We start from the raw sequence: 15,922 nt of genomic DNA, 5'->3' as shown, positions 1-15,922 counted from the left end.
TGCCTCTCTAATCCTCCTCTCCCGGAGCAAAAAACTGTCTGTATTCAGCAGCAGCCGGGTAAGAAGGTGGGGGAAGCCTCTTGTTTAGTGGATCTGTGCTGTGCTTTCTCTCTTGCAATATTGGAGGGGGCCCCCACCTCCGCTCTCCTCCCCAGAAGTAGGTGGGACCAGTTCAAGCCCTGTAGCTTAGCTCCTGCTTTCTGATGATTGTGCCATTAGAGGAATGCTCCTTCGCTCACCACCTCTTGTCATGAATTTTTTTACGTGCAATTTACAAAGGCATTGACATCATCCGGACAGCAGCCTCGGAATTAACGCAAAACAAACAACCGGAGGGACAGGTTTCTATTTCACATGTTATTTTAAAAACCAGCTACCTAGCTCAGCAGCTGTGATGTGGACAGGGATCGGATCGGGAAAGCTGGGTCTGCACTGGAGGAATTAATGGTGCCCTTATTATTTTATTTGTACTGTTTATTGGAAATCGGTGGGTTTGGGATTTTTGTAGAGGAACAAGTGAAATGAGCAAATCCAAGAAGACAGACCGTTGCTGATAAGCCTCCACTTAGTGTTGTGTTCTCCTAGGGTAAGTCGATTGATTAACTTTGGAGACTTAATTAAAAGAATTCTAAAGCTTTGAATCGGATCTCCCCTTTTTTTGGTTTTTGATATGGGGGACAAATCTTTCAAGGTGAATTTGCTGTTTTTTTCTTTGCCCCATCCTCTCTGAAGAACTATAATTTTCTCCCTGCCCAACATGTTACAGTAAATTTTAGTTCCAGAAAACACTGTTTATTATTATTTAAAAAGAAACAATATCTAGACTCAAATATGGCAAAAAATTCTCTGGACGGGTCTAAGGAAGACCTGAACAAAATTTCAGAAGAGGAGATGATGAGATGGAGCAAGGAAGAGCTGGTGAAAAGATTGAGGAAAGTAGAAAATGAAAAAATGAACTTAATGGTGGAACATGGCAACTTAATGAAGGATGTAAACAGGAGGCTGCAGGTTCATCTGCATGAGATCAGGGGGCTGAAGGAGGTGAATCAGAAATTACAGGACGATAATCAGGAACTGAGAGAGCTCTGCTGCTTCTTGGATGATGACCGGCAGAAAGGCAAAAAACTGTCCAGGGAATGGCAGAGGTTTGGGAGGCACACGGCCAGTGTGATGTGGAAAGAAGTTGGGATGTATCAACAGAAGCTGAAGGAGCTAGAGGCAAAGCAGGAGTCCCTCATGAGGGAGAACTTGGAGCTGAAGGAGATAGTTCTCATGCTAGATGAAGAGAGAAATGGAGCTGGCTCTAGGAGCTCTATAGACAGCCAGGCCAGTTTGACCAATTTGAATGGGAGCTCTGGCACCAGGGATGTGGGGGATGGGAGTAGCACCTCCAGCACTGGGAGCGCAGGGAGCCCAGATCATCATCACCATCACCTCCACCATCACAAACCGGTCGAGAATAAGGCTGGAGCAATAAGGAGATCTATGGATGACTTGTCTGCACCCCTTCACCACAGGAGTATCCCCAATGGTCTCAATGGTAAGTCTGTTCCCCCACTTCCTCCCTCTCTCTAGTTCTGTTTGAGGATGTGCTGTCTAGTGTTTACACAACTGGGGTGAGGTGACATGGGTTCTATGCTTAGCTCTGCCACAGATTTCCTGTTTGAACTTGGGCAAGTCGCTTTAACCACTCTGCCTCCACTTCGCCACCTGTGTAATGGAGATGCCTGTCTTAAGGAGGCGTTGTGAGGGTTAGTGCATTGACCTTTGGACATTGCATCCATCCGGAAGAGTCCCTGGGAATGCATGTTATCATTTATTATAAGGAGTAGTAATTGTATGATAATAAATACAGTAGGTGATCTTCTGGGAAATGTGAAATGCACCCTGTGCATTTCTCTGTGGTTTTATTAAACCTGTTAATCTGATAACTAATTCATAGTGGAGCTGTTCTGATGTAGTTACACTATTGTTAAATGCTCATCAGATGCATTATTAATGGGGGGGGGGGGGCGGACGGACGACTGTGGGATGGTCTTTTATTTTTTGTTTTAAGTCCTGGCAGGCAAATTGACTATGTGTTTTCTGAATTAAATAAACATTGATTTTTCCTGTTAGTGTTTTGTTTTATCTTAGCTGCTTGCCGGATAGTTTGATGAGCTTGATAAAAGCATAGTTGGGATGTTGGAATTATTACAGTCCTCATCTGCCAGATAATAGATAAAAGTATCACCTGTTAGCTCCATGGGGCTTTCACTGGCAGACTGTCTGAAATTGAGCAATGCCTAGTAGCTAAAGACTGTGTTCAATGTTTAGGAATTAGCTTAACTCTTTTGCTACCCCCCTACTCCCCCCCCCCCGCCCTTCCTCTTGTGAAATAATCAGAGTTCTATAACTGAAACTGTACTTATACTTGATACAACAGTGTGGTCACAATTAGAAAAATCCCAATATGGAATGATGACAGGTCTCATCTTGCTCTTCTGAGGCAGGCAAATTCCCAGTAAAGTCTATATTGAGCTGGCTGTAAAATAGTAATAATACTAATATTGATAATAATATTATTACTAGCATATCCCCGGAATGTCTTTAAAATCCAGATTTGTGGGGAAAGAAGTCTGGGATGCAAGAGGATTTCAAATTTGACAGGAAGAACTTCTAAAGGGCGCAATTCAGATGAGAAGAATCAATAGGAAGCAAACTGGGCTCATACACAACGGCTGGAGTTTCAGCTTCTTCAAACCACTTTCCACCAGAATATCCAAATCAGATTGGAATATTCTGTGGTAAATGGGGTATAAACTACAGCATCCTCCTTCTCCAAGCTTAGAAACGGCAGCCTCAGCATCAACATCTTGCAACAGCAAGGGCTGAGTGGAATGTCAGAAGGGAGGAGTGGGGGAGTTGGTTCTGACTGATGTTGTCAACTTGTCATGTTCCCAATGTGAGAATGTTACACTTACAAAGGGGTAGATGTAGATCATCCCCTCCCACGGGAGAACCACAGGATGGGGGCAGATAGAGTGACTTGACAGAGTTGCCAAGTAACTGTCCCTTAAGACTGAAGGGGTTTTAGGAGTGGCGGAGGGAGCAGAGGGCATGGCAAGGTCCTGGTGTTCTATGGGTAAGCCTCAGGGCCCCAGAGAATGTGAGTGGGACTTGAGGTCACTCTGTCTTGTCAACCGAATCCTGAAGAGTGTTATCCTTCACTAACTTGCCATGCTCCGAGTTCCCTTGCAATAGCTGCCTTTCCCCTACAATAGTTGAACACATTACATCCATTTAACTCAGGGCAGGGAATGCTGGTTTAGAGGCTGGTACTGTCCTCAGATGTTGCAGGACATACTCAGTATCTTAAAAGTAATTTGCTTCTCCCGCTACTCTACCATCTCATGAATTTGAAGCAGAATTTTAAAATGTCTTCAAAGCAGAATTGTCGATCTTATTTTATAAAGCGTTGCTGTTTGCATTTCAGATGCTTTGCCTGATGTGCATTGTGCAAAAAAACCCCCAAAACATTTTAATTCTAAATTCTTTCTTTGTGGGAGGAGGGTCACAAAGTCTTTTTGATACACTCGGTCAAGTTCCTCCTAGGTGTCACTCCACTAACTTCAATAGAGTGACACCAGGGCTGCAGATTGAAAACCACTGTTCTATGGTAGCAACTACCTTTTGCAGACCCCTTAGACATTGTCAGCGGCCGCCCAGGGGTCTGCGGACCACAGGTTGAAAACCACTGTGCTAGATTCTCCACTTGCCAGTGTCATTGACACAAGTTATGGCAGCTTGTGTGATAACTTGCTTAGTTTCTCACTCTGCGCTGTGCAACCACTCTCCCTGCACTACATATGCTGCCTCATCCCCTCCTTTTGATGCTGGTAGCTGGGGAAATCATGTAGCCCCTGCACATTCCATGCAGTCCAAAGAACTGTAAAGGAGTGAGTGCCTTGTGGTGTAGAAGCAAGGAGACACAGCATAGATACCCTTTACTTCCAGAGGTTCTCTCAGGATATTTTGTATTGAGCACGGTGAGGAAAGCCTGGGTTCAGGGGATACACACTCCACGGGAGAGAGCCCAATGGTTACATGTGGAACTTTGCCCTGATGGGATAAATTCAAGAAAACTTTGTGTTGAAACTCAGTTTCTATTTCTCTGAGTGGAAATAACCCACACAGAGGAGAAGAGACTATTAGGTTTGGTAGGATCTCATGTGTGTAGGGTGAGGGGCGGCCTGGGTTGGGTTTTTGTGTAGGAAGGAGCAATATGGATTTAGGAAAAACTTTTCAGAAGTGGTGACAGGTTTAGGTTCCTCTGTTTAATGGATGCCCAACTTGAAACACTTAGGATGGTCTCTTTCGGAAATGTTGACAATGACTTTTTACCAGGAACGTGTATAGTTTCGTGTCTGCTGGTGGGCAGATATAATCTACACTCTGTAATAATCCACGACGTACGGATGCCAGTAAACCAGATCTGGTGAGTTAGGTAGGGAAGCTGTAAAATGACTTGCATTGTTATCATTCTCCGATGGCATCGGTATTCAGCAAAGGCCCTGTGCCTTTGGAAAAGGTTGTGAATACATATGCAAATACAGTCTCTTATCTGGCAACCTTTGATTGGCAGCAAGAAGTCTGGCACTGAAGCACTCTCAGTACTGTGTGCTGCAATTCTGGTAAGACTGCTGCAATGTGGAAGAGCGAGACAGGTGAACATAAAGAATGCAGAAAGTCGAGTCTGTGATTGAGCTGAGACTGAAACACTCTGCATCATGGATTCTGTCCATTTGTTCCGCTTGGTGATTCTTTTGCCGTAAGCACGAGAAGGTGGAATTAAAATTTCTTTACATTTTTGGATTGATTTTTCTCCCTTGGATAAAAATAAAGGGGATAATTTGAGGGTTGATAGAGAGACATAAAAGGAGGAGAGTGGAGTTCACTTTCTTCCTCAGTGTCTTGTTGCAGAGAAGCACTGGTACTAGGTTTTAATTTTTTGTGGCACTAGGCAAACTAAAAAATGCCCAGGCTGCCCATCCCCCAGCTACTCAGACAGAAAACAGTCCCTACGTGGTTTCTTAGCTCTAAGAGCCTAAGATAGGATGTGGAGTAAGAGTACTCAGGTTTTGTATGGGGATCATACTTTCCTATGTATTAAGCAGAATGATTTCAGTTGGATGGTAGTTTTGCAAAAGAGTCAAGCACTTGGAGGCCATTTGACTTGTCTCTCACACGACAAATTAGATTTGAAGGAGGTCTGTACAAGAGAACAGGGTTTAAACCACAGCCTTGCCTTCCCTTTCTCCTACAAGCATATAGAAGCACAAGAACCTAATCTAGCATCCACTGTCCATCCTCCTGTTGACTTCAATGGACTGAGGATCAGACCCAAGGTGAGATGTACATGAAATGGTAGATTCTACAGGTAAATTCAGGCTAATTTTAGTAGCCATGAGAAAGAACTTTGCCCCACTTTCCCTTTTCTTACCTCCCATTGTCTTTCCTTTAAAGTGTAGCAGTTCTGTGGTGTAAGGGGATCTTAGTAGGCCTTTTATCAGAGAAGTATCCAGAGCTCAGTGACTAACTACAGACAACAGCAGTAATAATGGTAATAAAGTTAAGTGATGACCCCAAATTTACTAGAAGAGTGTATAAAATCTACCATGTCTCTGGATATTCTGTAAAAAGCCAGGTAGAAATCTGTCTGGCCTTACTGTAAATGATATTTCATATTGCTGCTTAACTGTAAGGTATGTGGAAAATTAAACTCTCAGGGACTGATCCAAAGACTGCTGGAGTCAAAGGGAGTATTTCTATTGACTTTAGCAGACTCTAGATCCGACCCTTATTGCTGTTATCCAATAACAGTTGAAAGCATAAGACAGTTGGCTTCCATAGGATTTGTGTGCACATCTGGGACTCTGCACAGCTGACACTGGTGCCAGTGTAGAACAATTCTGCCTTGTCTGTGTGTGGGACTTTTCCCACCACCAGCCACTGGTGACCAATCACCAGTGTACTGCAATGGTGTAAACCACTAGTAAAGACAAGGGCAGCTGTGATTTTCACCAGTCCAGTTTAACTCTGCTTGAAACAAGGGTAAATGCAAATTGTGGCTTTTCTTGTCCACACTAGAGGTTTGTACTGGTGCAAACACACTAGCAATTGATGAATGAGACGAAGACAAAATCCCAGTGCATACAAGACTTGAGGGCTTTTCATTTTTCTCCGAAGGGCCAAATTTTGTCCTGAGAGGTTCACATTCAACTCCCGTTGAAGTTGTTTGTTCTGGGTGCCTAAGCCGCTCCACAGTTTGTCTTGCTGTTTCCTGTGTGTCCTGCGCTTTATTCCAGTTGGCTACCAGCTCTAGCTAGGTCAACTTTCTAAAAAACCAGAGTGGTCAGAAAGGTCTGTAGGAAATCTGTGCATTTGGCAATTAGGCTATTGATTAATGTCTCTGCTGTAATAATTCATCACTGCTATCCTCTTTAATGGAAGAAGAATTATCTCTGAGGACGAGGGGGTGGAAAGATCACTAGTTTTACCAATTCCCACTTGTAAATGTTCACATATTTACCTAGAGGGGACAATATATTATGTTTAACATGGTGGCAAAGAAATGTCATTTAAAGAGCTGTTCCCTGTGGGTTGGTATTGATCTTATGTGCAGCCTTACTGTACTTCTTTCTCCCTCTGTCCATTCTTTCTCCCGCTACCCATTCTCTTTAGGGCCAAAGTCCTTTGTTGTTATCGGAGTATTGCAATCGTTATATACATTTGCTAGGGTGCATTAATGAGGCCTGAGAGACCAAAAGGAGGTAGGTGTAAGCAAGGTCTGGCAGAAACAAGGGATATGGATTATTTAAGGTATCTTAATGACCACCTGCCACACATTGAAGAAACAGACATTTTTCTAAAGCTCTGATGGAATCCCAAAAGTGAATTTTGACAGTAAAATTGTCTTTGGAGAGGGACTCACCTCAGACTCCGCTCTCTTGCATACTCTCTGTTTCATCCACATGAATTATATGGCAAGGGCAGTGAAATCTGGACCCAGATCTGGATCCTATTTCCACAAAAGCCTCGTTCTTTAGAATGGGCCAAACTAGAGCCCTGGATCTGAGGTTGGCTTAAGCTCCAAATCTAATATGCTTATTCTAATAATATTTAGCACTTTCTCTTCAAAGTGCTGTAGAAACATTCATTTTTTGGTGCTGCTGTATTTTACATGACAATAGCTCTAGTATTGTAGAACATGAGCTACAATGCTTCATGATAACCATGGAAACTTGCCCTGGGCTGAAATTTTAAATGTAAGACCTGAGCAGAATACCTGTTTTAAAATCTTCTGTAATTTTATCCAGGTCTGTGAATAGAAGATTAAAAAATGCCCAGGTTTCAAACACTGCCACCAAGAATGTGATTTGAGTCTCCTCAGGCCACTAATTTCACTGCTCACTAATTTTGAGCGCCTCAGTTTTTGGGAGACCAGCTTGAGACACCTAACCTCTGAAAAATCAGATGTATTGAGTTCATGCCTTCCTTTTAGACTTGCACTGGGAGTTATGGGTACTTCTAAAAATCAGGCCATAGATGTTTAAGCTGGGCCCCCCCAAATTGGTGTCATCTTTAGACATTTGCATCCATTGCCTAGCATCTCTCAACTCTTCACTCTCATTAATAATTTTGGCCTCTCTTCCAAAGAGACCTTTCACTGTTATGAGATGTCCCTTAGGAGGGAAAACTCCCTATTGATTAAAAGGCAATTTTCTATGGCTCTTGATGGAATTATCCACTTACACCTGTCGAAAGCAATCAAAATAAGGGATGTAAACTATGTTTGTTGCAATGTAAATGATTTGGTTCCTCTGGAGTCGTTTGATCAGATAAAGCAGAGGATCGAATTAAACGGCGATCTAATGAAGCGACAGGTACAGTAACTCAAAATGCAGTCCTGCCATGCCCAGTGAATAGGGAATGTGGGGGGCATGACCATTAAAACAGGCTGAGATTTAGTAGAGGTGTCACTGTGGTGTAGCAGGTAATAGTGGGCCTGTTTAAGGCGAAGGGATAATTATGCCTGGTGTCTTCCATACCTTTGGATTAATGCCCTAGGAGGCGCTGGGCAGAGCTCAGTGACCAACAGCTCCTGCTACCAGTGAGAAGGTGTAACCAATGCTCTCCTGCTGGTGAGCAGCGAGACGGTGTGGCACTCATGACTCTGCCCACACCGCCCTCAGATTCACCTCCTCTGGGGCCTATTATTGCTGTCTCAGCTTCCCAGGGCATCTTTCTGCCTTAGGCCTGCCTCGGGTGCAGGTGCTCTGGAGGGCAGTAGGAAAGGAGAAAAGGGCTAGGAGCCAATGGGCTTAAATCAACACAACCATTTCCAATACACTTTCCAAGCAGCAGAATAAGAGAAATTAGCAGATTAAAAACCAGTGTAAAATAGCATTAAAGCTGTGACTCAAGGAAAGCCAGTTCATGCTTGAACTCCATCCTCACTCATGGGCAATCTGTCCTTCACTCATCTCATTGCAAAGCATATGACATTGCTGACCTTGGCACTACTGGGGTGACTTAGCGCCAGAACTCACAGCCGCAGCTTTTACCTGTATGGGTTGTATAGCTTTGTGTTTCCATTTGCATGGTTATTTTTAAAGATGCCTTTTGTCTGGGAGTTGGAATTTATCATGCCCTGTCTCAAAATGTCATCATCTCCTTGTGGTTAACTTGCTGCAATTCATGAAACACTTGGCTGCCAGAAGTAGTTATGTGCAGCCGTTCCACTGCCTGTGTAATGGACAGAAAATTGTAAGCAGCGCTGCTAGGCACTCGCACACTAACATGTCCACCACGAGGAGGTTGACCCATTTCCACAAATAGATAACTACTGGCAGGAAAAGTAGCATTGTCTCAGAGAATCTGCCTTTCCGTTGCCTACTGACTTGTGAAGTAAGAAGAAGGTTAACTCCATCTCCCGCATCAGCAATCATGCCAGCACGTGACTCTCCATAGTAACAGAAGCATCGTTGCTCATGTACATTTGTAAATCGCTCCTTCATCTGACAGAGGCTTAAAACGGCAGCAATTCCATTTTTCTAATGAGCGCTTTTATTTGTGAATGGGATGCATGGTGTACAGCACTCGGAAATGATCTCTGGGTAGCTCTGTATATATGGGCATTTTTGAAGCACTTACCACTGAGGTATTGGAGTGCTGCATTGCACGCTATATATGACACCTTTGTTGTCTTGTCCATCTGCACCATTTGGGCCAGGTTGCAATTGGCTTTTGTGCACAGAGACCACAGAAAAAGAGGGGCCCCCTAGCTTATATTGCCCTTGCAAGAGCTGATCACAATAACAGGGACTGCTTGGCCCTTGCTCCCTCTGGAGAGCAAATCACCTGTCCCCTCCTCCGCACAGGTTCAAGGAGTGGTGCTGGACACCTAGAAGAGCAACTGGCTAGTGCACAGTGTGTACATGTGGGGGAGAGTGCCTCCCTGAGGCATTGTGCTCCCCCTACATTGTAACACCCAGTCTAGCTGTATATGAACAGGAGTGATATTCAACATCCTCATTGAAACCAGATGTCCCATCATCCAATGCAGCTTTTAAATGCTGTTCTAGTCACTATCGGGGCACTCCTTAGGATAATTGAGGCCTGTTCCGGATCTCACAAACCCTTACTCATCAGCATTGACTCACTGGCCTGTACTCCTCTCTGTACCAGCTCGGTCTGTTGTGCTCTGAGGTGACTTCAACCTGGGAGAGGGTAACCAGTAGTGCTGGTTCTCTACTAGGGAAGGCAGCCTTCGGAGCCATAGGAACCCAGCTACAGGAAACTGCCAGTCAGCACAGCCCCCTCCCCCGTCAACAGCCACTTTAGTGGTGCCAAATTTTCAGCTTGCTTGGGCAGTTTTGATTACTATGGGCTCCAGTCTCCCTCATGGTAGGCTCCAGTCAGGGACCACAATCGCATGATGCTAGGCACTGCACACCAACAGAACAAAAAAGATGGTCCCTGCCTCAAAGCACTTACAATCTAAGACGAAGACAAGAGACAACAGGTGGATACAGCCTTTCTGCCTCCAGAGAGCCAGTGGCCTAGTCAAAGCTATCCTAAACCAGGGATGAATTTAGCGGATTGGTTTCAGTGGAGTTCTCATGAGCATGCCAGTTTGCAGGCTCCTCCGTAATGTATGAGCCGTTCGTTAGACCTGTTGGCTTTCATTAGGGGATTGCTTGTGGCACATTAGTGTTGTGGGTTTCTCTTCACATGACCTTATGAATTTGGGAATAATAGCGGCGATTGGAGGGGTTGTGGGCTCAGGTGCACGGGTCAGGTGCACACTGAAGATCAAACAGTAGAAGGGTGATAGTCTAGCAATCTTATGTTGTAGTGTCAACCCAGCCCTGCCTGCAGGGCCTGCTCAAGCAAATCTGCGACACCCTGCAAAACTAGTCAGTTGCCCTCTTTACCCCCTGCAGTAAGGCTCAAGATAGTGTGTTGATCTCCTTTCTTCTCTGCACCTGCCCCAAACCGCTCTGCTATGCCCTTGGGGATCTGCTCTCACAATAGGGAAACAGAGCTTAAGTGTTTATGGAGGAAACTAGGGGATTAGTGGATGGAGGAGGGGCGGGGGAGCCTGCATGAGCCCAGCTAGGCTCACAATAAAGGGGGAAGGACTTCTGGGTTTCCCAGGAGGCTCAAGTTATCACCACCATGGAGTCAAAATAAGGCTGCTCCTGCTTCACATCGCTTGGACTAGAGCTGGAGAAGTAGGCACCATACTATTGTTTCAGCCGGTCCCTGGTGAGGTGGGCCCTACCCTGCTTGTGGGCTTGGTGCATCCCGATATAAGAAAATTAGGTTGTATTGTGTGGTAAGCGTGCTGCTCTGTGCAGTAAGCTGCAGGACTGATGTTGCCTCGAGCTGTCACTAAGGAATGATTCTATCAAAAGAAAAGGGAGAGGATAAAGAGGACAAGTCAAAGCAGATCAATAAAAACAAACAACTATTTAAAAAAATTAGGTAATCCTTGTGGCATTTCCAATCCCTGAAGCTCAATATTTCTATGGAAACCATTGTAGCAAAAAGTTTGCTGTCAGTATCCTTATCTGATATCTTTCTGCTGGTTGGAGTTACCAAAGTTTTCTAACCTGAGTCCTCAGAATCTAAGCTGATATCAGGTATTACAAATATAAGGTTGCACCCTGCATTCCTTGCTTTGACTTGACCATTAAGTGTCAGACATGCACTAGAAGACTCGCATCTGTCTTTCACGTGCAATTTCTTACTATGATATGTCCTGTGTTCTATGACCTTAGTTATCATTGATTATGTCCTGTCCCATGAACACCTCTCCTGTCATTACCCACTCCTTATATTGGTACGTCTACACTGCTCACTCCTTATGGCAGTGTGTAGAGTACATATACTACACACACTCCAGAATGGGTGCAAACAGCAGTGTAGAAGGTGAAGCATTGTTTAGGTGAGTAGAGACTCGCCTGAACCCTTAGGGTATGTACCCTACACAGCTCTCTTCATGCCCATAAAGTGCCTCCCCCATCTACACTGTTATTGTTAGTAGTGTAGTAAAGTACAACCCGCTGGCCAACACCCTGAGAGCCCAGGGCTACGAGGTCCAGATACACGCCCTGATCGTGGGAGCCCTGGACTCGTGGGACCACCACAATGAGCTGGTACTGAGAGAGTGTGGAGTCGGTCGACGCTACGCCCGGTTCATGAGACAACTTATGGTGTCCGACACCATCAGGTGGTCCAGAGACATTTATATGGAACACATCACAGGACACCGTTAATACCACATTGAGTAATCAAGACCGCAGACCAGGGAAATAACCCACTTCCTTCCCTGACGAACCAAGGGACGCACCCCACCCATGTACTTATTCGCGACACCGATACTGACTTGGACTCTTTATACATTCCATGGGTGGTGTACCCGAGCCCACTTATCCACTGACGCTCTAAAAACTCCCGCACCCCACTCTGGGTCTATGCTGGTTATGTGATATGTATGTATCTCTTCATCCTTGTAACCAATACCTGTAATCCCTCATAACTCAAGCCTGACCCCAGATGTACAGTACCTTCCCTCTTAACGTGTGTATATTTAATTTTAAACATTAACTTTAATAAAATTTTTAAACTTGCTGCCTCACTGCTGCTGGAATCTTTCCCTGCAGGAGGGAATGGCTTCCAGCAGTGAGGAAAAGCTCTGGCAGGGGAGAGGCAACAGGGTAAGGCAGCTGCCGAAGCCTTTCCTCGCTGCCTCCCCCTCCCAGAGCCTTTCACTAACACGTGTAGTTACACACCGCAGTGTGGATGTAGCCTGCTTTTCACTGTGGCATGTAGCTACATGTTTAACATCAGACGATTCCAGAGCAGAAGGCATGTCACCCAGCTTACTGTTTGGGATCTGCTTTTTGCAGATGCTGCTGCATTTGTTTCTAATTCACCCGATGAATTGCAGGTTGTAATGAACAAGTTTTCTGATGCATGCACCAAGTTTGGCATGGTAATCAGTATCAAGAAAACAGTTGTCCTGTCAGAAGGTACCAGCATTCCACCTAAACTCTAAGTCAATAATGAAGCTTTGAATAACGTGGGTCACTTTTGCTATCTTGGCTCAATTTTTACCGGCTCACTTAACCTTGATAGGGAACTCAATGCAAGAATTGGCAAAGCTTCTGTCACTTTTGGCAAACGTACTTCACGTATTTGGAACAACAAGTTGCTAATCCTGAACACAGAGGATCAGGCTTGTGTCCTTAATACTCTTCTTTACGTTTTGAAAGCTGGGTTAAGGACTTCAAGCAGAGGTGGAGATTGAAGAGTTTCCACCTCTGATGTCTTAGAAAAATCCTTGGAGTTGCTTGCGATCAGTGGATCACTAATACCGAGATCCTTGGGCAAACTGGCCTAAAGTATATGCAGACTACGCTGGACGTTCGCAGGCTTTGCTGGTTGGGACACATGGAGCGCATGCCTCGAGATCATCTGCTGAAGGCTGTGCTCTATGGCCAATGCAAGAATCACCTGCGGTGCAGAGGAAGGCCAAATCTCCGATACAGTGAGACGGTCAAGCAAAGTCTCAAGAAATTCAGCATTCCCATTGACAACTGGGAAAATTGTGCCCACAATCACTCAGTTTGGAGAAGCCAGGTTAAGGCTGGTGCAGTCACTGTGGAGAGCCACCAGAGAGCTCAGGCTGAGGCCTGCAGGTGAGCCAGGAAGCAGAGTATGCTTCAACCTCCATCTGGCGAGTGAAGCGGTAGCCACTGTGGAAAGGTTTGCTGCTCACGCATCAGGCTCTTTTCCCATATCCTTGCTAAGCACCACCGATGGACTGACTTTGTGTCTCCTTTTATCTGTCAAGATGCTGGACGACCAAGAGTACCGACATGTGCCTGAAATGCCAGTGCCAGTAGTGCGCAGTATAGACCTAGCCTTTATGTGCAATGGGAACGTTCTCCAGTTCCTTAATGAATGGCCAGGAGTTTGAGCCACATCTTCTTATTAAAGGGGTTTATTTATTTTCAATAGCTGTGTTGATTCTTTCACTGACTTTCCCCCTCCACCCCACATTTAGCATGATGTATGTTTCCTGTGGATCCATTTTCAGTGTAGTAAAGTTCCCACATTTTATGTTGGAACACCTTTTCTTAATTTTTGGCAAGTAGATGCCTACGCTGTCAACAGGGTAACGGGGCCAGAAGTAATCCTTTTCAGATGCGCAATCATTTTAGCTCTTGACAGAGTTATAAAGAAAATGGTATTTTACGTATAATCTTAAGGCATTTTTCTGATAACAACAACTATACCTAGCTCTTATATAGTGCTTTTCATCAATAGATCTTAAAGCACTTGAGACAGTAGTGTTCTTTTGTCTTCCTGGTTGCTCTTTCTTCTCCCTCTTTTTGGTGCTTGCATTTGTAGAATCAGTCTCGTATTTGTAAATTTCCCAGAAGCTAAATACAAGGTTGATCTATGCTTTGGATCTGCAGAGCTCTTAATCCTTTCCCATTGAGTTTAAAGCTTGTTCTCAGTCGAATATGATACATACTTATAGGTTATATGATCATCACCAGTGGTTCATGTGGCACACAAAGATGGCATATTGTAAAAATAACTGATAAACAGGCCTCTTGTTCTTGATGATGATGGTAGCTACTCAAACCCAACACTGTAGCGAGTCAGTTGTTTGATACTTTGCGGATTGCTGATAGGTTCTATACTTTGCTATTACATGTGTGTCATGCTTGCCTTCTTGGTTTTGAATTATTCACTCTTTCAGTCCTGATTTTTATTTTTGATACTATTAACAGTATACAGTTCAGCCACTGTTGTGGATCTTCTCTTCTCTAGGAGAGCGGTTTTCTCCTAGAAGTTTTTCTTTTGTCATCTTCTTAACTAGTTGTTCCACCTCTTAAAATGCAGGGATCAGTTCTCAAAGCCTGAACACTCATTCCTTTTTGATGTCATGAAACAAGATAATGCATGCCCTGTTTGTTGAGATGTTCTCTCTCTTGGAATTGCTGAAGATTCCACCTCTAACTGTAACTACTTCTGCAATTTGCAGTCCTCCAGGCTATGTTACATATCTGCATTTGAACAGAATAATACTCCGTTCGGTATATTTAAACAACTTTTATAGGTGGGTCTGTTTTTTATTTGCCTTGATTTATGGATTTTGTGGAAGTCTAATCTGCCGTGGCTGTTTTGTTTCCTTCTGTCATCTCTTAAACCAAATGAAAAAGCTGAGTTTTTCTTGCTCTGTGGTTAAAAATCTTGTTGCTGTAATTTTAAGCCTTACAAGGACAGTTACGGGAAGGAAAGGTGGTCTTGTAGCTCGGGCCCTGGAACTCAGAAGACATGGGTACATTTTCTGTCTTGACCACGGATTTCTTGTGATACCTTGTGCAAATCATTTAAAGTTTTTTTTTTTTTTTTTTTGTGGCTCAGTTCCCTACCTGTCAAACGGGGCTAATAATACTTCCTTTGTCTGTACATTGAGGGCAGGTCTTCACTACGGGGGGGGTTCAATTTAAGATACGCAAATTCAGCTACGCAAATAGCGTAGCTGAATTCGACCTATCGGAGCTGACTTACCCCGCTGTGAGGACGGTGGCAAAATCGACCTCCGCGGCTCCCCGTCGACGGCGCTTACTCCCACCTCCGCTGGTGGAGTAAGAGCGTCGATTCGGGGATTGATTGTCGCGTCCCGATGAGACGCGATAATTCGATCCCTGAGAGATCTATTTCTACCTGCCAATTCAGGTGGGTAGTGTAGACCTAGCCTTAGATTCTAAGCTCTTCAGGAAAGGAAGTGCCTTTTATAACGTGTAGGTACAGCACCTAGCACAATGGGACCTGGCTGCAGCTGGGGCCTCTAGACACGACTAATACAAATAATAACAAACATATTATTCAGAGCTAGTCAGGAGCAGTTCTTCTCCTTTTCAGTAACCAAAATCCCCAGCTGCTCTGAATTCCCAGTTTATGGATCAATAAAGTTGAAACAGGACTTCAAGTTCTTCTGGGAAGGGGTCTTTATAGCATGTACACTGCCTAGGACGAGGGGAGGCCTGACCTGACTGAGACCTCTAGGTGCTACCAACATCTTAATGTTAAATACTACTAGCAAACACAAACTTTTCTTAAAGGAAGTCCTCAGGTGAATGAGACAAAGAACAATAAGCACCACTGTCCAGACCAATAACAGACAGGCAAGACAAATGCACAACAGGTAAACTTATGTCCTAGTAGACTGCAAAAGCAACAATTTTGGGGGGGGAAGGAGGGGAGAAATAGCTGGTGGTGGAAGTTGTTGTCTTTCAGCTTATCTAATTTATGAACACGTGTGATCCTAAATGTTATACGCAGGTTTGTTTTT

General features: G+C 44.4%; 1 protein-coding gene across 2 annotated transcripts in view; it reads left to right on the top strand.

Annotated features, from left to right (window-relative positions):
* Positions 1-44: 44 nt before the first annotated feature.
* The window catches only part of CCDC85C (coiled-coil domain containing 85C), a 146,990-nt gene continuing 131,112 nt past the window's right edge, over positions 45-15,922 (top strand). For both annotated transcript variants that reach the window (XM_054025007.1, XM_054025006.1), the window contains exon 1: positions 45-1,540. In XM_054025007.1, coding sequence (XP_053880982.1) covers positions 832-1,540 — 709 coding nt within the window. In that variant the 5' untranslated portion in view covers positions 45-831. The remainder of the gene's footprint in view (positions 1,541-15,922) is intronic.

The sequence above is a fragment of the Malaclemys terrapin genome, chromosome 4, assembly GCF_027887155.1.
Source record: "Malaclemys terrapin pileata isolate rMalTer1 chromosome 4, rMalTer1.hap1, whole genome shotgun sequence".
NCBI lineage: Eukaryota > Metazoa > Chordata > Testudines > Emydidae > Malaclemys > Malaclemys terrapin.
This window is presented reverse-complemented; position numbering and strand designations above follow the sequence as displayed.